The sequence below is a fragment of the Dromaius novaehollandiae genome, chromosome 3, assembly GCF_036370855.1.
Source record: "Dromaius novaehollandiae isolate bDroNov1 chromosome 3, bDroNov1.hap1, whole genome shotgun sequence".
NCBI lineage: Eukaryota > Metazoa > Chordata > Aves > Casuariiformes > Dromaiidae > Dromaius > Dromaius novaehollandiae.
The window spans coordinates 39074958-39098463 of NC_088100.1; the positions used below are offsets into that span (position 1 = coordinate 39074958).

Sequence of the window (23506 nt, forward strand, 5' to 3'; positions counted from 1 at the left end):
GAGTGTGCAAATGGAATATGCAAGCGGTAACACAACACTCTCTTGACTTAGGGATTAGCACACTTGAGAGACTTTAGAAATGACAGTTTGGAAGGATGAGAGTTTCCAGCACCCAGAAATGCTTCCACCAGGGCTAGACACTGCCCTAGCATACCTGCATCCAGGCCCTGCCTCCCTAAAGCCACACAATGTTGCAGTGGTTTAAAAAAATACAGCTTTTATTTCCACACTTTTATTAAATAAAGTGATGCATATACTGCAAACTGTAGAGGAAATAAATAAGTTGAAATCATGCAATTTTTACCTTTTCATTTGCAAAACAGTCCCAAATCTTTGTTCATTAAGAAAATACAGCATACTTGCTAATCGCTGATACTTCATATACAAAATATAATTGCATTTACATGCTTTATGAATATAGACTAATACTTCATTATTTGTGAACAGTCATCAAGCATACTGAAAATACCTGAATATGAAGCAACCACGATTACTCTATTAATCCCAAATTTACCATCATTTTATATATACACTATTCATATTTGTACATTTACTCTCAAAAAAAACCAAAACAAAACAAAACAAAAAAACCCTTGCAGTTAGCTACTCTCTGTACCTATATGGTATAATTTGGTATATTTTGTCCTTCATGCATGCTCAGTCACATGCTTATACATATATAAGCTAAAATGCATTTTTACTGCTGTTCCTTGAAGAGGCATGGCATATAGCTACATGTACACAGACCTGAACTGTAGTTCACTTTTGACTTAAATCTAAGCATCAAGTACAACAAATGATATAAAATATAGCGTAAACTGTACAAAATTGCAAGAAGAGAGGACCTCAGGAGTACATCTGTGCTTTATCTTTGCTTTATATAAGTATAGTTGATTGTGCTACAACATCAATATATGTTTTTCTGTAATTTTTAAGGCCATGCAGTGCCGAGACTTCAATCTAGTATTTGAGCTTAGTGTTTGTTAGAAAACCTGTCCTTTCAGCCACCAAATAGCTATACTGAATGTTCCCTACTATAATTTGACTTGTCCTCCTTCTGTCCTCTTAGCAGCAGGTTTTTCATGTAAGAAAACTAATTAATAGCCATCTTTTAATCTTCCTTCCCCAGTCTAGTCACTACAGCCGGGCAGCCCCAGTGTGTCCATATCCTTTTGAAACAAGGAAACAAATGCTTACCACACAGAGCTGCACCTTAGTGATCCATGAGCAATTCTTCCCAGGCTATTTAGTATTTTGCAGGCTATACTTAGGTGTATATGCACCAACAGAATATAGGAGGGGAGAGAGAAAACACGGTATCTCTAACATTCAGCTTAGCTGCTGTGATGCTAATCAATTCCTCAGCAGAAAGTTACATCCACATTCCAAGTCTGTGCAGTAGATTATTCCTGCTTAAGCACAGTAATTTCCCTTGCCCCTCCTGAAGCCTATCCTCTTTTTTTTTTTCCACACCCCTTCTTCAGTTTGCCCAGTATTTTAACTCTAAGTTTGCCCACCAATAAATATAGCCCTGCAGTCTGAGCTTCAACACAGTCTTCACATTTGATTGGCCTCTTCATTCTATCAGGATACTTTATGGAGATACTACTACTTGATCAGACCTAGAATTGCCAGTTGAAAGAAAAGAAAATACTCAATACATCCTTCTAATTTAAAAGGGTACTGATAACTGCTCTCACACTGTATTTTACAAACTTTTTTGTATCCATCCCATAACAGTTCAGCTAGACTGCTCTCCCATCATTCTTACCAGCAGAGTTGGGAATATCTACAGAGTAAACAAAAAATTGTTTGGCTTTGAACATCACCAGAGAACACCTGCTCTGCTCAAGCCCTTCAAGCATTTACAAACTTGAAGGGGATCTTTCTTTAAGATAAGGGAAGGAAAGTTTTATGAATTAGAGGGAGAGAAGCAAAATATTGGTAGAAAGAGGATTTCATGCCCTACAAAATGAAAAATACTGATAACACAATATATTAAAAATATTACCCAAACAGATCATATTACTTATATCATTCATAAAGGAACTAATACAACACAAAACTATAAAGAAAAGTTAAAAATATTCAAGCATGTTCTACAGTGTCTGAAAAGCATAAAATGGAATTTTTCAATGGTAATTGAGTTGGAGTAACTTCAATACTCATAATGTTTAAAATATATTTTTGCGCAGAACTTCATTACTAACAAAATAAAAGACATACAGTCTGACTTTGGACAAACAAGATTTCAGATGAAATTGGCATGTAATTCAATTTACAAGTATTATATAAAAGACTTTCAATAATATTTTCTATACATAACTTTGTATATTGAAATTCTGCTTCTCTAATCAACTCATATCTAATCATGTCTTCCAACAGCTGTCTATCATGCTGAATCCATTGGAATTAGGCGCTGGAATAACAACCCCTTGTCTCTGCAGTTCTCGTAAAACATCTAATATTGAATCCAATTCCACTCGAAATTTCTCCAGTTCTTGATTCTTCCGCTGTGCAAGTCTTCGCCACTTCTCAACTTCATGGGTTTGCCTTGCATCAGTAATATGTTGTGTTAGTTGTGTTGCCTGCAAATTACAAGCAAGTCAGTAAACAGCAGTATGCAACTTTTTAACCAATTATTCGCTCTTTAGTCAATGCAGTCCCCTTGCAAAAATATACCACTTCATTATATTTAATGCTCAGTCTCAAAAGCCCAGTGCTGATGTTAAATGGGAACAATTTGTTCAGAATTAGGAAAAAAAATTGTTTTGATAGTAGCTATAAATCTCTTTAAATATTTGCAGTAATGACAGCAGGGTAGAATTCATTACTAAGGAGCCTCAGGACAATTTGATTTATTCTTTCCAAAGCAGCAGTTAAAAGTTTGAATATGTAAGACAAAGTGGAGCATGTAACATGAAACCCTCTGTATTCAAATTTTGAATTTGCATTTAAATGTGTGAATTAAAAGAATACTCTGCAGCAGAAACAAACCAAATCTGAACTATATGTTCATGTGCAAAGGTCCTGTGCTATTACTGTGCTTTTAAAAACCACATGAATTCTATGAATGATCAGAAAATACCCTGTTGTGACAAAGGTCCTGGAGATATTGCTCATTCTAAATTGTTCTGTTCATTATCATTAATTTTGGGGAGTATTCAGTGCCCCACTGCAAATAATTAAAGATGAAAACTAGAACAAACAAAACCCAAAGCTTAATGCATAACAAAGCTACTATAACATCAGAAAGATGAAATTACTTAGTAGTAATTCTGTTGCTTAGAATTCTTTTTTTTTTTTTTTTTTTTTTAATACTTTACAAATCATCTTAGTAAATACAAGTCAGGCATAGATTTCAGTGGAGTTAGATCACAGGCTAGGCAGCTGCAGACACTTGATGGAAATGTTAAATCATCACATTATGCAAATGCAAATTAATAGCAAAAAAAGAGCAACTGTTTTACAGTTGTTTTAGCAGGACAGAATACTAACAAAGATAAAATCATCCATGGCAGCAGGGATTCATTCCTAATCCACAGACTTGTTTTATTCCCAGTTCTTTTGGGGGAAAAAATTAAATGTCTTATGTAAAAAGTTATTTCTGTATTAGAGTAAAACCTACTACCATCAATAACAATTCTGTGCAGAAAACTGAACTTCCTTGTGATTTAGTTCAAAACTGCAGAACAAGCTCCACAAACTAAGAATTGCTACAGGTTTGATCATCTCCCAGTCCGCTGCCCTTTTTTGACTTCTTCTATTTAAGTAAAACAGGAATTAAAACACAAATGGAAGACACTCAAATATTTGAGTGATGAAAGCCTTGAGAAAACCTGCTTGGAATACAAAACTGTCTCTAGATGATAGAAACTCCCCAGAGAAAAAAAATCAGGATGGAAGCTGCAGCAGAAGACATAAGAATTAATACAAAACTGTTTTACCCATTCAAGTGATACAACTGCTAGATACAAGAAGCTGCATCAAAATCCAACTCTCAAACAACCATTAGACAATTTTCTTATCCAAAATTTTTAGTTTATATGGGATAAAGCAGTTATTTTGTTTAGAGTGTTAAAAACAGCATGTGGCAAACTGCTGCAAGATGTCTGTCTAAATTTGATGCAGCTTTTCTGAATGGAGTTTCTAGGACTAGAAATTAAAATACAACTTAGGAAATTTACCATAGCTTAACAAAATAAGGTTAGAAGGGACTTCTAAAGGTCATCTAGTCCAATCCCCTGCTTAAAGCACAGCTTCTGTAGATCAGGGTGTGAGGGAAGTTGCAAGTTTGTAAACACCTGATCTGCAAGTCATGCACAAGTGATCTTAATTGCCACAGCAGGGAAGTGTTGATTAGGGCTGCATCTACATTCATTTGCATCAGAGAGCACCAAAAGAAAAGTGTGGCTTTATCAAAAAGTCTCTGGCCTCAAGTGTGGGCTGAATGAATCTGTGAAACGTACTGTAAAACTACAGTTCAGCCACTAAGTCATACTTGAGAAGTAAACGCACACGTGCTCTGGTTTACCTTCTGAAGTTCTTGTTCTCTTTCTGCATGTCTGGTCTCTATATGCTTGATTTTCTTTTCTAGGCACAAGAAGTGTTTCATTTCAGGACTCTGGCTCTCCTTAGCCTCTCTCAACTCTTCCAACAGCTTTGCCACCTAAAATTTGAGATAATTTATGAAAATACTGATTGTTATGTTAAGCAATGTATAAAACAGACTCCTTTCAAAGCATGTTTGTATTGTTCAATCATTCCATTCAGAAGCTACAGAAAGGGAGATGTAAAATGGAAACCTCCTATTTAAAAGCTTAACCAGGGGCTCATGGATTTGGATTAGGAACTTTCATTTGTAAAGAGTGACCTAACCTCTTATTTTCACCAGGTAACGAAGATACAAAAATCTAGTCCTTTTTATTAAATCTAATCCTGTTCATAATATATTATGAAGTGATTATTCATAGTCAATTTGTATACTTCTAAAACATACTCTAACTCATTGAGAATATTATAACTGATTGTTCTTAAACAATCTCTTCAAACACTGGATAAAGATCATCAAAAATGCGTCAGTGAGGCTCATTTCTAAGGAATAAATTAAGAAAAACATACTGCTAACACACATGATTACAAACTCCTTCAGTCTAATAATTTGCAGGTCAAATCAACTCAACAAGTGAATTATAATTGATTTTGTAATCCTCCAGAAATTCTTATAAAGTTCTACTGGTTTATTCTTATTCTTTGCATTTTTTAAATAAGATTTTAAATGAAGAAATATCAAGTTAACTCTTTTTTGACCAATTTCTTAGTGTGTATAAGTAAATTACATCAAAAGCTTTGGAATCTTTAATCCTTTACCACAGCCCTTGGCTCTCAAAATCCAGTATCTGATTACAGCTAACCCTCTTCAAGTCCTTAGCCATCCTTGGCTCTTTGCTGCTGAATTCAAGTAGCTGGAAGCATTGAGTCTTTGTAAGATGCTCTCACTTTTACTCAGAAATGACCCCAAGCTGGCTTACTATTATTTCCACTTTTAAACTTTGTTTTCTAAAATAATAAGGCCTGTGTTATTACGTTTTTGCCTCTTTGTTTCTCCAGCAGCTTTGAGCCCGTGGGCCAGTTCCAGTCACATTAGTCAAAGGAGCAGAAGTCTTAAGTCTTAATACTTGAAGTTTTGTGAGTTCAGTGAAAATAACTCACTGCTCCTTCTCTGCTAAGCTGCCCCACTGAAGGAAGAGACTACTGCATGAGCTCAACAACATAACTAGACACAAGAAAAATGTAAGACAGACATTATGAAGGAAAAAAGCCTCAGGAGAAACTGTGCTTCATATGTTCTGTTACCAACAGAATACAAAGCTGTCCTATGTGCAAGCTGAGATCTGTTATGTAAGTGTATAGTTAATGAAACACATCCATGAACAGCAGTTCTGAGATTAGTATTCAAATAACTGACCTCCAGTGAGCCACCCAAAAAAGTTTGCCTGTGCCATCATTAATAATCTGTAAAGCAAACAGGCATAGAAGAAACAGATCTGTTGAATAACACGTGTCTCATACTCTCACCCTGTTACCCCAGAAGGAAGTATACATACATAAAAGAATATACAAAGATCACTGGAGTGAAACAAGTTTTTTATGGAAAGGCAGCAGCATCTATCATTAGATTCATAATTTGAGTCTTTATTCAGCAAATACAGAGCTTATTTATTAAAAGATCTTCCTTCTCTCCTTGCAAACCCTGACTTTTCTGTAATGAATTTTCGCAGAGTTGGAATTTTGCATGGGTAAGAATAATACTGAATGGGCTTACTGAAATTCAGCTTAATGATATTAAGTATGTACTGAATGCATGCTGATGCCTCCTTCATTTGTTCTAAAGTTTTCTCATCTGAAGTTTTCTCAGTTGCTTACAGATAATAAGAATTCATTTTAGCAACACTGGGAGGTTAACCACTAAATTATAAAAATGAAGTTAAATTAGCAATATTCAGACATCAAGGAGATGGTAGATGAAACATGTACAATGCTAGTACAAGCTGTATGGTCCTCCTGAACAGCAAGCAATAAAAGTAAGATTGGCAGCACCTCAAGAATGAAACAAGCATAACCAATAGGTCAAAAAGCTTGAGCTAAAGACTCAGGAAATTTAATCAATATTAACCGCAAAATGAAAACATGAACAAGTGTAATTTTTAGATTATACACTATCAAAAGAGGAAGTAGAAAAATAGGAAAAAAAATAGATACCTGTTTTGAAAACAATAGAAGTGAATTTCAGAAGAACTGTGGCAATTAGCTTCTCTTCTTAAAAGACCAAGTTCCATAGACAAAGGACACAACCAAGAATATACTCACCCATATCAGTTTTGTAGCAATGAGGGATGGAAAAAAAAAAGATGACTTTGTTCTGAGTCTTTATGTTCAAATAATAATGAAATAAAATATCCTTTTATTAAAAGTCCTATGGTCTGTTTCCTACCCATCACAGCTCTCAAAGAGGCTGTGAATGTTTGAATTAACCTACTGATCAATTTTCACACATCAGATACTTTCATGAAAAATCAAAGGAGATCAAAGTACAATCTTTTGTGATCTGTGTTGCTTTCCTGTTCACAGTAGAAAAATATATTGCATTTTCATATTTAACTGATCTAGGAACAACTGGAAAAGATACTGTTTTTAAGACTTGTTTTACTGTGCAGTATTTGAAACTTTAAAAGGAAAAAAATGAAGAGGATTTCTGGCAGTATAAGGTACCCCCAACCCAAATTTTAATATACCTCTTTTTGTAGGAGTTCCTCTCTCATTTGTGAAACTAGAAGGGCTTCCTGATGTCTCTGTTGCTCACTGATTTGTTCTTGGAGATGTTTTATTAATATCTACAAGATTAAAAATATTCTTCATTAACAGAATACTCATGATAACATTTGGAAACCTATTCAGGAAAAATACACCAAAATATAATCAGTGCTGTAGGACTGCAGATATAAGCTGCGTATATATTAACAGCGCTACCTCTAAAGTTACCTGAATTGTTAAATAGCACACATTTATACATATAATATCTGTAGACAAGTCTCAACCTTCAATTTACTTTCCTCAGTTAAAGAACAAAAAAAGAAGAATCTGAATCCAGTAGCTCTCACAAACTTCATACTGTGCACATTTTCTCTCAAAATTCTAATGCACAAATATACAGTGGCACAAGCTCGTTTTTGAAACAATGCATTCTACTTTTAAGGATACCAGAGTATACTGAGTGTCATTACTGTATTTTACCTCTTGTGTTGAAATTCTGCTGTGTAGCTCAGCTACTTTAGAAGTAGAATGCTCCATTGCATGCTGACAAAGAATCTTCTCTATTTCCCTCTGATGGGAAGCTTTCAGAGATGCAATGTATTCTGCTGTGTCTTCCTGCATCCTGGACAGGAGGAGAAGAAAATAACATACAGTAAAGCAGGTACAGACAGTTCAGAAATGGCGAGAAGTTTCTCACCTGAACACATAAAATATCAGAAATGTTAAAGGTGCCGTATCTTGAAAATTTCATAACCACACCTTGCAAAATAACACTATCATTAGTTTTACTGCACTGGAGGGTCAACAGGGTGGGAAGACCACACTGGATTTGCATCTCACTTAACTAGAGGCAGCTAGCATACAGGTAACTCTGAGCCAATCACCTTTTTAGGCTCTCATTATGAAAATCAACAGAGATAAAATAGGTGCTTTTAAATCATAATTCAGCAGTTGTATTTCAGGTATCTATTTTAGGATAAAATGTGTTGCAGTCTGAAGATGTCCATTTCCTCTGCTTTGACTATAAGGGGAGTTACTAGAGACTAGGTGAAACAGAATTTCTACGTTTGGTCAAGTACATTCCAGGAAAGAACGTCCTTGTTTGAAAGAAGTTATGGATACCAAATATTAACGCCATATAACATGAACATAAAGCATCTAAGATGCATTATTTATACTGAGATCCTTTTACTCAAAACCATGACAATTTGTAGCATTGATAAAAAGGATTCATATAGGTCTGCCTGGGGGAAGAATTGTGATGGCACACTGCACTGAAAAGGGAAAGAGCAAAACCAAAGTTTATGGAGGCCACTGGCCACGTATAAGCTAGCTTCACACATGACTGATAGGTTAACATGTCTCATTACAATCCTGTATCAGCCAAAACTTCAACAAAGTTTTTAAAAGAACCCATCAAGCATTTACCTTCTTATATTATTTTCGGAATAAGCCAGTGTTGCTTGAGACTTTACCCTCTGCTGGCTCATTTCTAGAGACAATCTTTCCAGGTCATCTTTTAACTGTTTATTTTCTTGCAGAACTTCTGCGATATTAGTATCAGAAAAGGTATGTGGCTGGTATTCTTTATCGTCATTGAAAATGCCTGGCAACGGTTCTCTCTTGCTGGAATTCCTTGTATCTCTTGCTAAGGTATTCTTTTTCAAGATCTCTGTAGAGTTTTCCTTATTATCAGTTTTATTTCTGAAATTATCATCAGACAACATCATCATCCTTTCTTTTTGAAGTTTCTCTACAGTTTTTGTAAGGTTTTGTATTTCTCTATTTTTGGTGACCAGTTCTTGATTTAGTTTTAACAATCTCTCTTTTGTGTTAGCTTGTTTCACTTGAGAGTCTGCTGATTGCAAGTCTTTAGTATCCTTTTTACTTCCAAGCGTTAACTGTGAATTTTGACTTTTAAGGTTTTCAATTTCTGTCTGGAGGTTTTTAACAGTGATCTGATGGATCTCCTTTAGATTTTGAAGTTCCTGTTCCAGTTCTGTAAAACTGGCTTTATCACTGTTCAGTTTTGGTGATTCACTCATCAATTTATAGGCAAGTAGTTGCTCAAGCTCTACAAGTCTTTGTTCATACTGTACCTGGGAGAATGGAGAAGAAAGCACTTTCCTCAGCTGTACATTTATTACTACCTCTTTTTATTATTCTTTAAAGGCACTGCACACCTGAAGTAAGGTTTTATAACACAAGATACCTATCAGTATTACTAGCAACACTATGCTCAATCAGTTCAGAAACTAGTGAGTTTTAGTGAATAAATTACATTAAACAAACGTAAGTCAGCTGTAAAACAGAATTACTCAACACATTTACTATAAATTCATCCTCCACTCACAATGAAAACAGTAGCTATAGGAATGAAAATTAAATTAACAAGAAACCTTCCATTTCAATTTTTATATAATTTTGTCTGTTCAGATGTTAACAACTTAGGCATGCAAATTAGCATCTCATTTTAATATCAAAAGAAATATCAAAAGAAATCTTTGTTTAAAAGTGCCATTTTGTATTTGCCATGTGCCAGTTTTCAAATATTACTGTCACATGCTTCAAAATTACATTTTCTTTTTTAAAATCATCACAATAAGTTTTAACAGGACAGTTGGCTTTTTTTTCCTCCAAAAACAGAAGTATGAGTTCAGAGAGAAACAATCTTTCTCCCTAATGAGCTGAGGAAAAGCTAACAGGATTTTAACCTCTTATTAGCCTGGATAGCCTCTGGGGAAGGCATGGTAAGTTATTCACTTGGAAAGAAAAGAAAAACTCACCAATGCTTTCCTCTCCCGTTCATTACACACCTGTGTGGTTTACCTTTCCATAAAGTAAAATGCCAAATTTCAAGGCTTCACAACACAAATTTTAAGACCCGCTGTCATATAATTTTTGAATAGAACGATTAGTGCTCCTAGGCATTCCCCAGAGAAAAGTAAAGTCAGATGGCTTTTGAAATTACAACCTTTGATACAGCAAGGAATTAAGCAAGCAGCTTCTCTGATCCACAGGATGAAATCCATATGCCCTACTTGTAAGAATTAATGCCCCAGGAACATGTCCTCTCAGTTTCAATACTAAACTAACAATTTCAGTGCTATTTATATTTCAGATGCCCAAGCCATTAATATTCTGTTCATAAAATTTTTGAGCATTTTTCCCTTGCTATGGTCTTTGCCTTCAGTTTTCACCACTGTTCTGTGTTAGACTCCAGCAGCCTTACACCATTACTTGCGGAGTAGAGTATGCTACTCAACAAGCATCCAGTTTTTACCTTTATTTTCTGAAACTGTTGTTCCATAGCACGGAGACTTTTTTTAGCTTCATCATCTTTACCCTCAAGTTCTGTTTCTAACTTTTTTATTCTTTTCTCCAAAAAATCAACTGTGTTTGTTTTAGCTGAAAGATCATTACTTTTCTCAGCAGCAGCAGCAGCATAAATCAAAGCAGGCAAAGAATTTGGATACCTTCTTTTTAGAATCCCTTCCATTTCTTTGATCTATCAAAAAGAAAATTCTGATGAAAAGTGAACTGAAGTACAGTGACAGAATGTTAACAAATGTAATCCATTTAAAAACTAGGTGAAGAATGAGAAATAGAGATGCATATTTTAAGGCTTTTCTATATAATGCTTTTTCACATTGCTTACATTTACATTGTAAGAAGAGGACTTTAAGATTAACTTTTTAAACTAAAGTAAATGAAGGTTCAGAAGAGAGTGGTAAGACTAATCAGAGTTTCAGAAAGTGTCTTATGAACATAAGATTGAACAATCTGAGTTTGATCAACATAAAATAGACAAGTAAGAATTGCTATTTCTTACTGACTTTTACATCATCATCTATTTAAACAGAATATCGCTCTACTCTCTAGATTGTGTTACATCAAATGGTTCTTTTATTTACTTTTTTAGCATTAACAATATCAAGGGCCAAATAAGACTTGAAACATTTGCTGTTTCCTGGACTTACATTCACACTTCCACATTCCACTCTACTTTTCAACTATGTTACAGAGATTTTGTAACATTAATGTTTTGTTTTTTATTTCACTGAATGCTTTAAAATAAACAAGCATCCTGAGTGCAAGACTAAGAAAAGCTCTTTTATCTATGAATAAGATGTTTTCTACACTCTCCAGGTTAAAATACTGCAGAGGATCTTTCCCATTTGTCCTGCACCCCCACATCTCTCCCAACATAGCTCCCTGCTCATACTTGCTAACCATCCGATTAGGCAAGAATCAGTATGGATAATGAGAAGTTTGGAGTCAAGCTTTAACTGGCTGCCCTCTCTTGAAAATTCAGAATAGCACAGTTCCTCATCTTTTCATCAATAGCAACACAGATTTTAAGTTCTCTACTCTTCCAGTTTTCATGACTCTTGTAGGAACTCAGTGTAATTTAGACCCCTTACTCTTGAATCACACTTGGTTGAAGCTGACCATAAGGTTGAAGGGTTACTGAATACAGAGAGGGAAGGAGACTCAGAAGATAAACAGCAAGCTTCTGTGTGCTTTCTCCCTCACGCCTTCCAAGAAACTATATTTTACAGTATTTTAACATTCAATTAATTTAAAAGGGATAACAGTAAACATCTTATTAGAACACGGTAGCAGGAGGACCTTCGTAAAATAAATAATTGGCAAAAGTGTCCATAGTATAAAAGTTATTTTATCAGGGGGCTCCATTCAATGTCTCATCCTTACAAGAGATCTAGTAAATGTTGAGAGAATTTATCTGAAATAAAGGTTAAGCCATACAGAGTTATATTATTGCATACTTGTCGCTCAAGATCCTGAATTCTTTTAGCATCTGCTGCTCTGTCCCCCAAACTTTTCTTCTGTTGCACACACTGATTTCCGGCTTCAGTTCTGAGCTTCTCGACCTATCCAATTTATGAGAAAATACACAGAAATATATATTCAGAGACATTTTCCTGTAGTACAAAAGTTTCAAATAAACACAGTATAATGGAAGCATTCTACAACTTAAGAACTGGTAATAGTAATTTCTACGTTTATTTTTTCTTCAGGTTCCTAAACTAAGTTACAGCTTCTTAAGATCAAAGAAGCTGAAACTAGCCACAGGAACCCAGAAGGGAACTTCAGCTCAGGGGCACTCTTGTCTGAAAAACAAGAAGTCTTGTGGTTCTTTCTCCCATCCTCCCAGTACACAGGTTTGGTTAATACGAAATAATATAATGGACTACATTGGTCTTACATGAATACAGCATCGAGCAAGGAAACAGTTTGTGTTTTACAGGGCTATGCTCCATGATGAGATACAGAAACAGCCAAAAAACGACATTATGTTGTGCCTAAATAAATGCTGACTCTCAGGATTAGAGGAAGAAACTGGATAGCTGATGTTTCTGCTCTCCCATAAAATCTGGCCATGAAGACTCAAAGTTTGAATCTGAAATTGGATTTCCTACCTTTACCAGCCACTACTACTTTCGTTGTACAGGTATGTTACAGCTTTTATAATTGCAAGTATTCCTATCTTGGTTTCTCTCTGACCAATGCTATATTGGAAATGTGGGTATGAGCAACACTTTTATGCCAGCATAGAGTTTTTGACTCTTTTGATAGTTTCTATGAGAGTAAAGCTCTTTACTGTTTTTGAACACCAGTCCATCCCAGGAAAAATGCAACTATTTTCTCTCACACCAATGATATATTGTTAAGAGTTTAATGTGCACCAATCATATGCTGATAAAGAGATTGATGTGGTGGCCTTTAGTGATATCTTCTCCCTGGCTTCTCTTTCAGAAGCACCTCCTTTAATCTGATTTCACTAATAACATGCCATTAAGAAGCTTCCAAGATCAGTGATATTTTATCACTAGGTAAGATTCTTTATTTCTGTGAGCCTTAAGTCAACTCTACTAAACAGGCAATTCAAATCTCAGAACTATTAAAGATTAATGCACTAGTTTCACTTGCTTTGTATGTTGAGTGTTTTCTTCTTCTCCTCCCTCAACCAGAGATTGTTTACATTAGAAGGAACTTAGGACTGATACTTGAGAGAAGAAGAAATGTTGCCTATGCTATGATGAGTAAAGAGGAGGAAAGAATGACAAGAAGAGGGATGTTTGAAATTCTTAATGTAAAAGTGTACTTGCTCTTCTTGGCCAATGAATTTGCAAGCCGTAAGGAATCACATTACAGTTGTTTCCAGAAGCATCATCAAAACACCCAATGCAAGCAAAACAGTTCTAGGCATTGTGCACTTGCAATTCTGACTGCATATGCAATGAATATCCATTTTGAATATAAGGCCATGCATGCTTGATTTAAAGGTTATGAAGAATTCACATGCTTATTCTTGAAAAAGATGGGAGCATTGTCAAAGTTAAATTATACTCATCAATAGAACAGAAATAATTTTAAGTTCCAACTTCTAAAAAAAGAAAAAAAAGAAGAAAAAGAAGCTTGATATTATCACCTCTAGTTTTAGTTTCTCAATTTCTTCTCTCGCATCTTTAAGACGGGCTGCATCTTTATCCAAAAGATCCTGATTCTCTGCGTACCACTGAAGTCTTCTTTTTAAATGAGCAATTTCCTGTTTGTATGAGTCTTCCATAATTTTAAATTCATATGACTTCTCACCTACAAGATAAAGACACCGTCAGTATTGTTCTATTGAAGAATTTTTAGAAGCAATTAGTCAACACTATCCTTCTCAGGTACTTTTCATATATTTATTACTTTGACAATTCTATTAATAACATTTTAAGACCAGAGCAAAATTAGAATTTTTATGCAAGTGTATTTCAAAAAAACTTTTTCTCTCATATGTAATAGTATTCAGTGGTTCACAGTTTACCATAGAAGATATTTAAAACAGCATCCCAGATGAACTTATCCTTGATCAAGTTTTAGTAAACAAATTTTCATTAACAACATGGATGACAGAATACACACATAAGTATTAACCAGACTCCTTCCAGTTTAGGATCAAGCATTTTGAAAAAAGACAGGGAGGAAATCAATGCAACTTTTAGCACTTGTGATGCCTGATACTGGAAGCTGAAGGAGTCCAATTTCTGGCCGCCCTCTCATTAAGAAAGCTAAAGTCAAACTGGAGAGAGTTCAGAGAAAAACATCAAGAAGAGTTAGAAGGCATAAATTATAGGTAAAAACAGATAAAGTTGTGATGAGTAGATCTAAAGAGAAGGCTAACATGCAGAGTAAGTCTTCGTGTATGAATAAAGTTGTCATGTATATTGAATGGTCCACTGGGAGATGGGCAATAAATCAAACTCAGTAAGCAACAAAGAATTTGGCTAGTTACCAGAAAACGTTTTCTAACAGATTGCCGAGGATATACTATGGCATCTCCTTCGCCATATGTTTTTTAGAGGTGTAGACAGCATTTGGAAGTAGTCTAGATATATTTGCTCCTGGGTCATATTTTAATAAAAAGCAAGTTTTAATTACATATTATTTAAAGAAACACAGATGAGGCACAATTATTCAGCAAAATAAGGGTCCTTTACCTGCTTTGGAAGCAATCTGGACTTTGGCTAGATCTCTCTCTTTCTTTGCTTGTCCCAAGTCTACCTCGAGAGCTTGTTTGTCTTGTTTAAGCCGTTTTATCTCTTCGTGTAGTTTAGTTTCTTCCTTCTTAATTTTAGAGAAAATTTTAAGACAACAAAAACTAAACACATGGTTTTCATACAAAAAAATGAACATGCTTTTTCTCCATAAAAAAATTAAATCACAACTGTTGTGTTGGACCACGGCAGCAATGAGGTTTCAAGGTTTGGCATTATTCTCAGTGCTGGCTACAGTAGAGCACAGGAAAATTCAAGTTAGACACAGAAAAACCTGTCATCTCTTATACGTAAAGTCTTACATACCTCTTAGAAGTGGAAAACATTCCAGATCTCCCCTTTGAAAAGGTCAGTATAGAAGAAGTTTTGCTTATTTCTAGTACGAAAGACTACAACTTAAATGGTTGGATATACAGTCCACATTTATTGACAACATACAGTTCATCCCATCTGTCCAAGTTAATATATCAGTACTATCTTTTCACAAAGCTACAAATTAGATTAAAATGAAGCTTCTCTTTCCAAACTTTTTAATCTTTCCAAGACTATACAGAACAAATAAGTCTCAGAAGAGCTGTTGTCTTAACAGATTTCTGTCTGCTTGTCTTCTCCTACATCCACCACTATTCTTCGACTTTAAGTGATCCTTCTCACAAAATGAGAAGGTTTTGCCTTTAGAAATATGTGACCTTCTGAGCACAAGGCTCAGTTTTGTTCTTTTAACCGCTTAGCCCTGTAAAGACAGCCTAACTTAGCTTCTACAATTTCAAAGTGTAAGGAGAGATACCTCCTCACCTCTACCTTTATTTTAGGGAGAATATCTTTACCAGGCGATCAGGAGTGGCACTCCCACTGCGCACTACAGAAATAATTCCAGCTATTGATATGTAAAAATATCCTTACTCAGTTTACCAGGGAAGAACCATGAAAACAATCAGAGTAAGAAGGGAGTAAATAATGTCCATGCGAGATAAAAACAGGCACAATGTGAAGGTGTGCAGGCAGATGACCAGGTCTTGGCCTGAGCTTTAGCTAACAGAACAGAAAAGGACAGACTGGACATATAAAGTTAACAGTGAGAAGCTGACAAGGATACAGATAGCACCATAACCACCTGTAAAATCTAGTCATTTGTTAAGGAGAGCTATGTGAGAAAAAGCCAAACCTGCAGATAATTGGAGGGGATCTTCGGGACCTTTTGGGGAGTACAACCTTGCAAGGACAGCAGTACCTAGGTAACTGTGCTAGCAACAGTATACAAGACCAAGATGACCTAGGTAACATTATCAGAAATACCAAACTTGGGTATAGACATAGCAAAAGTGGAACCAATGGGAAAAAGTAATTTTGGGTGTGTTGTTTATGAGAGGAGATGTGAAAGGGATGAACCAAAGTGGCAGTGGAAGAATAAGCATGGGAAAATAGAGAGAAAGGGTGATAAAGGGGCCTGGTTGAATGCAAGTACACTGTTGGTCAGTATACTTGGCTGAGCCCTGTGCCTGATCACTGCAGTTTATCCTATCTTATTACACTCTATTTCTCAACATTTTTCTGTGCATGCTCTCTGTTCGGTGTATAGATGTATGACTGCTAGCAAACCTCAAGCCAGACTAGCTGGTGAGTAGGACAAGAGATCTGGGTGCGACTGTCTGGAGATAGGGGCCCTGGGTCATAGGAGTCCATAGGTCTAGCGACACTGGTCCTTAGGAAGGGACTGGGAGTTGGGGGCCAGCCACTAGATAGACCAAGTGTGCAGGGCTGGCTGGAGGCTGTGGAGGGATCCACATGTGTGCCTGCCTGCCTGTGACTGCTAGGGAACTCCCATCCCGATTGCTAAACAGGATCAGGCTGTCTGTGCTGTTTGTGCTTCTGCAGGTGTGAGCAAAGGCACTGCTCTCTGTGTTGTCCGATGTTTGACCATGTTAGTGTTGTCTGTGTGCATGTTTGGAATATGCCTCAGCCTCACTACTGGCTAGACCTAAAGACAGGGAATTGCAGCAGCAGCACGTACTGGGGAGGAACTGGGGAAGCCCGGGGGTCTTAGAGCCTAAAGTCAGCTCTTTCAGGCCAGGACAACTCCCCTGATCCCTGAAGCCCACTATATCTGGCTCCCTTTATCACACACCTTACCATTTAGAAACCAGCTTAGTTTCTGGCCTAACCATCAGAGAACCATGTGCCAGAACAGTCCCCGCTTACAGTAAGCAAAATAAAAATCTCCCCAAGCCCTTAATTTTACCACGGAGCTTACTAAACACTTTCCCTCAAAACAAACAACCCACCAACATGTGTAGGACTACAAAAAGAAATGACATGAGTGAACAACGATAGATTCTTTCCACTCCCATGTTCTTATCTAGAACCTATTTGGTAAAGAGTAGCAATAAGTACTCTTCAGGATCTCTCTTATCAGGTGGAAAGTTATAAATACCTGTGGATCATTACTTTTTGCAAGTTCTCACTAGACATTTCAGCACTGCCAATGAACATGGCAACAGCATACTTTCAGTGAATTTGTGACTTAGGGGATTACTTCTGAGAGTCCATTTGACAATAATTAAATATCACAGACGTCTTAAGTGTGGCAAATGATTGATATTGTAAAAATTGCAGTATGCTCCACCACTTTTTAAGTTTACATTATTGGTCTACTGTATTGATGGTTATGCATTGTTTATATGAACAAGTGAACGATGGGCTTGGCATACACCTACCTGTGCTGTTCGAAGCTCTGAAATCAGTTCTGTGAAACTCTGATTTCTGGCTGGTTCAGGACCCTGCACTACCCATGACTGGATATTAGTCGTATTCACCTTTTCTCTAAAAAAACAACAGCAAAGACAGTTATGCAACGTAGCAATTTGGCATACTACAGTTGTATACTAAAAAACAAACAAAAACCAAAATTGGTGCTACAAAGTCAATCTGTGCAGGCTCAAAACAAAGTAAGAAGCAACTTCACAGTACAATTTTAAGCAAACAAAAACCAAAGCATGATCAAAATATGTAAGGTGAAATCTGCTCACCTTACACCAGCTACCAAACTCGTCTGTTGTGACTACTTGAGGGCGGGAACCAAAACCCACTCAGCATCAGCAAAACTCATCTAGGGCTTCTCACAAGCAGAGCTCAATAAATTAGGAATAAAACAGTTGCTAGGGTTTTTTCTTCATCACTGGCATAGAATGCAAATCTTATGAGACCTAGAGCTCTCTGAAGTATCCTTTCATTCTTCAGTGTAGTGAACCTAGTGCTTCCTCCACTACCAGGACCTCTCCTGACTCCTGATCAACCTCATATCTTACAACAATATCAAAACATTTTTACATGTGAGCAGAGCTGTAATACCAGAATGAGTGCAATATACGTACTATACATTCTGATATTAATAGGAATATTTATATTTTGGCACTGGAATATTCTCCCTATGGAAGAACCTAGCCTTCCCACAGGTCTAAGATCAGCAGGAACACTAAGAATTAAGTGCCTGTAATCAACAGAATCATATCTCAAAAGAAAAAACAAACCCACAAAACCAAGAAACACTGAACAACAGCATATATGACAGACTCTGCAGTGATTCTTCATAAACTAACTAAATAAGCATGACTGAGAACTGTAGAGACTTTAGTTCAGATGTTTAAATAAGCCTACCTTAAGGCTATTAATTCAGACATTAAACATTGATTCTCCTTAAACATTTGTTCCTCATTTTTCTTGTTTTGAATTTGTAGCTCTTTCATTTGTTTGTATAACTTCTCATTTTCCTAAGATGAGACAGACAAAGAATGTTCATAAATTATCCTTTTACCCGTTCAAAAACCATCATCTGTGATTTCTACAGTTTGTCTTCTGAAACACTGGAGCAGTAGAAGCAAATACTAAATGTTCTATTACCACATTTCTAAAATGGGTATCTACTTTCATTAGCTTTTTCCTGAAGTACTATAAAGTGACCTCTGCAATCTAGGCTGAGTGTCTGCTCACTGTGGTGCTAAGAATTAGTAACAAGAAGTTGTTCTCCTAGGCCAGCTCTTCTGCAAAGCTATCTAACTATATTCTAAAAGCACATACATGGATGGGCGCAGACAGACCACAGCTCAGCTTGCCCATGCTCCAGTCCTGTGGACAAAAAGCATCACTGTTTTGGGACCTCTGCAGCCAAACTGGCAAGATTTTGTGCCTCTACTACTGAAAGCTGCTGAGCCCTACCCTGAAAGCCGGTTTAAACTAACCAATCTTATTTTACAGCTGCAAGTATTCAGAAGGGTCATTTAAGTTTGCATCGTCTATTTCTATATTTAACTGAATGAGTAATATATTAGGCATACTAATATGGTTCCTTACAATCAACTGCTCATATTATGTGGAATATATCTTAAAAATGGAACCCTCCAGAATTATAATATTGCTAAGAAATACTACATTTTTCTACATTTTGGACAAAAAGGTTTTGGTTCTTTATTGGCCATAAGCATCTTCCTGTTCTCACCTTATTTTCACAGTTTAGAACATTTATATGTAATTGGGGAAAAAAATCACCCCAAATTAGGCGATTGTAAAATATTTCTTAAACGTGCAATATATTTGTGCCCTTTGTACTTAAAATTTGTCAATGGTTACTACATTTCTGTTGAAAGCAGCTATCTTCATATCCACAGAGTGGAAGAAGTTTTGTTTTTGAAATTGGCTAGAACACAGCGCAATACGCTGTATCACATACCTGTTGATAACCTTGAATAATGACCTCTTGATCTTCAATTTCTTTTTTTATTTGTGTCAATTTTTCTTCAGTGATAGGAACTGTTGCTGTATCATGGATCCATCTCTTTCCTTTAGTCAGCTCTTCCATGCTTCTTAACTTTTGGAAAGAAATATACACACAATTAATAAGAAAGTTTTATTACCAATATAGAATTCTCTACAAGATCATACTTTAAATTCAGAGTATGTTATAAATAAGTCAATATACATTAAGGCATGAGCCAATAATAACACTGTCTCTTCGTTCTGCTTTCATGCAAAACAGGAACACGGTATACTAAGGTTGGGAAAAATTAATAAAATTATACCTCCCTCTTTTCTGTTCTTATGTATCTAGACAGGGAGGTATAGTGGAATAACCCTGGGAATGCAATTATGCTATATAGCCGAAACACAACATACAAAAATGCATCAAAATAACAAACTCAGTGTATAGTGCTTATCTACTTCTGTGTAACAAGTGGTATCTCTTAAACTGTTATTCATCTTTTACATAAAAATGTGTTAAATTTTTGCAAAAGCCTGCTGCAGAACTCTCAAAACAGCTAAATAAGAGAATCTGGGATAACACAGCTGTCTCTGTAGAAAAAAAGATCATGTCTTACAGGCAATAAGTGTAATAGTCAGTACACACATACATATTTATACATATATTGCAAGTTTGTATTTTCTTCTCATTACCAACTCATCTAAAATAATATCATTGAATATTCTGGACCAATGCCTCTCTGTTCTACAGTAGTAGAAGACAGCACCTTACTCTGTGATAGAGCACCTTACTCTGAAGAACATAATTTTCTTGACCCAGCTGAGAGCACTCTTTTTCATGCTGTGTTTTTAGTTCTATTATCTTTGTCTCCATTTCTTGCTCCTTTTGTGAAACTGTGCTGGTTAGCTGTTGAATCAAATCATTAGCTGTATTCAGCTCTTCCTCTGCAGCTTGTGCTCGTCTTAGCAAATACAGTTCTCTCTCACAGCTTTTGACAGGAGAAAATGATAAGTCCTGGTAAAGAGAAAATCAGGGAACCATTACACTGAGTGAGCCAAATGTTTACTGAGGATTCCCCCCCCCCCCAAACAATTTTATTTGACTGTCTTGTATGATTCTTGGCAACCACATAATGTGCTTGAGGGGAAAAAAACCCCCACCAAACCAACAAACCAACCAACCCCACCACCAACCATTCTAATAGCAAAATATCTTGCATGTTTTTTCCCTCTACTGAGCTACTTTCCCATTTCCTAAATGTGTGTGTGTGGGGGGGACAAATAACAAGAAATAAACACCCCTTGGAGATTATAGCCACTACACAGCTACCAGAGTTACTCAACTATACATCTTGTCTATTGAAAAGCAGCAATGATCTAGGAATTCATTAAGTAAATGTTTTAAAAATTGGTAAGGCAGAAGGAAAATCCATCACGGTACTGCCAATTCAGTCATCTTGGAGCTGTCAGAAGATTTTTTAAACATTCAGTGCAAAAGAAGCAGAAAAAACAAACAGAAGTACTATTTAACGTCCTTGACAGAATACTTCTACTTACGAGTTTCATTTAAAATTATGCCCCTCTCTATAAAAAGACAATCATTTTTAAGTTGTTAAACAAGCATTACAACTTTAAGTATACAGAACCAATGTAATAGAATTAGGCAAGCAACTGAAAAGCAGTATGATTATACTTGCACATTTTAAAAGCAAAAACCAGTAACTGATTAAAGGAAAGCCTTTGGCAAATGCTTCAGCATTTGCCAATCTTGTAATAATTAATTATTAAAAGATCTTGACAAAACAGGTTTGCAAACCAAGTTCTATGTACTGTAACTAGGAGCAACACTAATTATTACTTACATACTGATACTGTCTGCCAGAGTCCACAGTCTGCTGCACATGATTACTAACACCTGATTTGCCAGACTTAACTTTGTTAATAGCCTCCTTCGAAGTTGGTTCCTTTGTTGCAGATCTCATAATCCTAGCAGCAAATAAGCCTTCTTCATTTAGGCACGAAGTAAAATAGAACAAAATTATATCCAGAACTTTGCTCTTTATAATGTCCTTGTAAAAATATATTCACATGATCCATTCCTGTGATCCCTCCCTTGAGTGTGCAGCTAAAAAGTATTCTACAGCCAGGATTTTGAATTAAATATAGAAATTAAGAGCAATGAGACATCATGAAAAATGTAGCAGCCATCAATTACATACTAAAAACAAAACAAAAACAAATTAAAAGACAAGATAAAAGCAAAACTGAAGTGAGCAGGTGGGTAATAAATCCTTCATGAAACAAGATTCGTCAGCTGTCTGCTCTAAGAATGGCCAACTATTTAAGTATACAGAGACAATGGATTCCAAGCTATGGTGAGGATCAGACAGAGCAATTTTTGCAGTGGACTTTGCAGCGGAGATGGCATACGAAGAGATGGAACATTTACTTGTTGCATCAAGTAGCAACCTGAGTGGAATGTTAAAAAAAAAAAAAAAAAAAAGGGGGGGGGGGGGAGGAAATTCACCTTCAAGAGCAACTAACATACATGTAACTATTCATAGCTTAGTCTTCTGAAATATTCTGAAATAACTACAACTGCCGTTTCACTTCTGCCTGGAGCAATATGAGCTAAGACTTCCTGCTTAGGAATGCCTTACACAGAAAAAGCAGACAAACGATCATTTTCCAGATTTAATACTTTTTATATTTCTTACACTATCACCTCACAAAGGTGCTTCCTTAATACTGCCAGTTAGGACATCAGTTGTTTGCTTCAATCCCATTCCCTTCCTAGCCACAGGGAGTAGTCGTGCCCCTAGTTTGACAGCTGCCACTCTGAAGCATCTCCCTAGGAGGGGCATATAATCCTAAACTGGTTTTCCCAACACTGCTCACATGGCTTTTAAAAGCATTACGTTACACTGAAATGTGCTAAAGCCTCGGCACCTGGAGAGTTATTTTCCCACGCCTCAGAGATAGTAAACATGGTTCATGAATATGCTGAACTGAATTATCAAATACAGGCCTTAAGGCAAGAGGTAAGTAACCAAAAATCAAAAAAATTCATTTACTTGCAATTCAGCTTTCACAAGGCTAAAATGGTATTTTCCTTTCTTACTGTTACAACAACAGACATGAACATAAAGCTTTTTTCCATGCTTTCTTTGTATTCTAGGAAAACAGGTAAAAGGAAAAGGCTGAGAACAGGAATTACAGCATCACACAGAAGTGTTAACGTTATTCGCATTTACTAAAATGAAAAGTGTAATATGTAGATACTTATTCCTGAACAACAGCTTTTACTATTGTTTTGGTCCTACTGGCAAACAGCAAGAAAGTCTCATAGGTAGTGGCAACACACAACCGCAAGTCAAACAAGACTAGAGTGCAACAGCTTTGCTTAAAAAGCCTGCCCTCCAGCAACTTAATGCTGATACACTCACAGAAAAAAATCAATACCTCATTGTGTTTGTTCTTAATTTTCGCCAACATTTTGAATTTTTTATTTTTGTGTGCATAGGAAGCATGAACAGCAAAGATCTCTAGCTCCTAAAAGTAAAACTCAGACTTCTTAAGATAAAGTTACCTTTAGGTCTTGCTTTATCTGATGGACTTTTGGCTTTCACACTGGTCTTTTTGAAAGTTTCTTTCAGTGTTTTCTTTTCACTAGACGGAAAAGGCTGTTTGGAAAGTGAAGTGGGCTTCCCATATCCAGAACTCCTAACCAATCCATGAGGACTGCGTGGACATTTCTTTTTATGTAAAGGTGTTGTACTTCTGATACTCTTGTACAATGTTTCTTTAGTTGTCATTGATTCTAGTCTTTCATCCTTGAAGGAAAGAGACTGAAGCGCCTGTAACAGAGCATA

At 36.2% G+C, this 23506-nt stretch overlaps 1 protein-coding gene across 7 annotated transcripts in view; it reads right to left on the minus strand.

Moving 5' to 3' along the window:
* Nucleotides 1-200: 200 nt before the first annotated feature.
* CEP162 (centrosomal protein 162) overlaps nt 201-23506 on the minus strand; it is a 47346-nt gene continuing 24040 nt past the window's right edge. For 5 of the 7 annotated variants that reach the window (XM_026121117.2, XM_026121116.2, XM_026121115.2 and 2 more), the window contains 15 exons: nt 23224-23491; nt 21497-21639; nt 20407-20649; nt 19606-19743; nt 18537-18649; nt 17597-17702; nt 14826-14952; nt 13772-13935; nt 12105-12209; nt 10598-10822; nt 8743-9413; nt 7795-7936; nt 7296-7394; nt 4535-4669; nt 201-2588 (listed from right to left, as the gene is read on the minus strand). In XM_026121117.2, coding sequence (XP_025976902.2) covers nt 2370-2588; nt 4535-4669; nt 7296-7394; nt 7795-7936; nt 8743-9413; nt 10598-10822; nt 12105-12209; nt 13772-13935; nt 14826-14952; nt 17597-17702; nt 18537-18649; nt 19606-19743; nt 20407-20649; nt 21497-21639; nt 23224-23491 — 2898 coding nt within the window. In that variant the 3' untranslated portion in view covers nt 201-2369. The remainder of the gene's footprint in view (nt 2589-4534; nt 4670-7295; nt 7395-7794; nt 7937-8742; nt 9414-10597; nt 10823-12104; nt 12210-13771; nt 13936-14825; nt 14953-17596; nt 17703-18536; nt 18650-19605; nt 19744-20406; nt 20650-21496; nt 21640-23223; nt 23492-23506) is intronic. The other 2 variants (XM_026121119.2, XM_026121120.2) reach the window with 2 other exon arrangements.